The 2,262-nt window shown below is 41.1% G+C and overlaps 1 protein-coding gene across 1 annotated transcript; it reads left to right on the plus strand.

The window, feature by feature from the left end:
• Positions 1-554: 554 nt before the first annotated feature.
• Positions 555-1,772, plus strand: LOC143357337 (uncharacterized). Its single transcript, XM_076793749.1, has 3 exons — positions 555-1,222; positions 1,321-1,658; positions 1,735-1,772. The coding sequence occupies exons 1-3, from the start codon at positions 555-557 to the stop codon at positions 1,770-1,772; spliced, it is 1,044 nt and encodes a 347-aa protein (XP_076649864.1).
• Positions 1,773-2,262: the final 490 nt, after the last annotated feature.

Genomic DNA, 2,262 nt, shown 5'->3' on the forward strand with positions numbered 1-2,262 from the left:
TCACAACTCCCACTCCACTTCATATACGCGGTGTACCGTAATTAAACGGATTAGCATCGAAATATAGGGTATAGGAAATCGTGACCATACTGTGTAAACACCCGGTATGGTGTGGCGTCACTGCGCGCATGTGCTGTGAATTGGGAAGGGAGCGTACGGAGTGGGAATACCACCAATCAGGGCGAAGATGCGCAGCGACGAACGAAAATCGGTTTTCACGCGGTACGGTTCTCTCGTGGTGCAGAGTGTAGCTATGTTCGCGTGGTCAACTGGCCACGCTACAAAAAATAAAGGTTCTGTGGCACGACTGACGAAGAGTGTTTGGTTATAAGCGTGTGGCACGACTGACGATGAGTGAAAGTCGGTATGAGTGTGTGCGTGAAGTGCGCGCAGAGAGAACGATTCGAAAAACTGTTGACTGAGCGTGACCACGTGCGAGGTAATAACTGAACGGATAAAATACAAAACGCAACTAAGGGACTAGAAGATAATAGGCGTTATTATTGATTGAACCCGAGCCTTGTTATCCGCCACATTTGGTGACCCCGATTAAAATGGATAAGCCATCCACTTCGACCGCAAATGAAACTCACAAGGTGAGCATAAAACTACCGCCATTTTGGACGGAAAAACCGGAGGTATGGTTCTACCAAGTAGAGGCTCAATTTGAAATCACCGGTATAACGGTGGAAAGTACAAAATTCAATTACTTAGTAGCCCAGTTGGAACCAAAGTATGTTGAAAATATTTGGGATCTCATTTCCGATAGAACCATAACCGACAAATATACAACAGCAAAGGAAAGGTTATTAAGTATATTCAAAGAAAGCGAAAATAAAAGGATAAAACGGTTAGTTACTGGCATAGAACTTGGAGACACGAAGCCGAGTCAACTATTGCAAAGAATGACAACCCTGGCGACCGATGATATCTCGGATAAAGTATTGAAAACATTTTGGTTGGATAAACTTTCGGACAATGTTAAAAACATTTTGCTTGTTTCGGAAGAGAATTTAGAAAAATTGGCAATAATGGCGGACAGAATCACGGAAATGAGCACATGGACAGAGTGTGGTGCAACCAGTAGAAATCTGCCCCCTTGGGAGGAAGTCCTACAACGAATGTCGGCGATGAAACAGCAAATAGCTAAGTTGAGCATAGACCGGCAGTCACGTTCTCCAAGCCGTACCTTTGGCAGGAATAGAGATAGGAACAGAAGCAGGTATGAGGACCGAAGCAGAAGTAGGAGTCGGAAGAATTTCAACCCAAAAGGGAAGTATTGTTACTATCACTTTAATTTTGGGGATAAATGTATGCCAGAGAAATGCACACCTCCTTGCGCGTGGGTTCAAAACAACCAGGGAAAAGCGAATCAGCAGTAGAAGTAGCGACAAATTCTACTGCAAATAGTATTCAAGATTGTCGCAGATACCGTCTATTTGTAAAAGACAAAAAAACAGGTTTGCGATTTTTAATTGACAGTGGTGCGGATGTTAGTTTGATTTCAGCTACGAAAAATGACAGAGTGAAAGGCGATTTCAAATTGTACGCTGCAAATGGCACAGAAATTCCTACCTATGGGATTAAGATGTTGACGGTGGACATGAGACTCAGTAGACCGATGCAATGGCCATTTATAATAGGTGGAACAACAAGGGGTATAATAGGAGCAGATTTCCTAAATAAATATAAGTTGATAATTGTTATCAATATAATGATTTCTTTAATGTGCAGGTTATTGGTGGATAATAAGCAGAATCGTTTCTCTGTAATAACGAAGAAACAACATTCAATGCTATTATTCACACCGTTGTTTCTTGATTAATTTTCTTATCTGTGATTCTATAATTCTTATTTGGTTTTTCTCATTGCACTTCGTGGCTCACCGTTCTCCCGCCGCATGTCTATTCATTAGGTTGTCTCGATACAGTTGGAGATCTGACTTATCGACCTATTTACGCGCTAAATTCAATATAACTAAGGATGCTTTCCTTACATCTCCCCCCCTTAAGAAAAAATTTGGCACAAAATTTTGTTACAGGTCACAGAAAGTCGTAGTTAGGTGCCCGCAGCACCTATTACAATCGAGTTGTTAGGAGTCGGAATGAGTTTAGAGATATGAAACAAATTTGATACCGGTTTTTTGTGTCCTATGTCGATTTCGTATATTGATCTTGATATTTTGTTTAAGATTTTGTAAGGGCCGATTCTCAATTCGTCTAATTTTTTTCGATTCAGTCGATTACCATTTTCTACATACAC

This window comes from Halictus rubicundus, chromosome 9 (genome assembly GCF_050948215.1).
Source record: "Halictus rubicundus isolate RS-2024b chromosome 9, iyHalRubi1_principal, whole genome shotgun sequence".
NCBI classification, from domain to species: domain Eukaryota; kingdom Metazoa; phylum Arthropoda; class Insecta; order Hymenoptera; family Halictidae; genus Halictus; species Halictus rubicundus.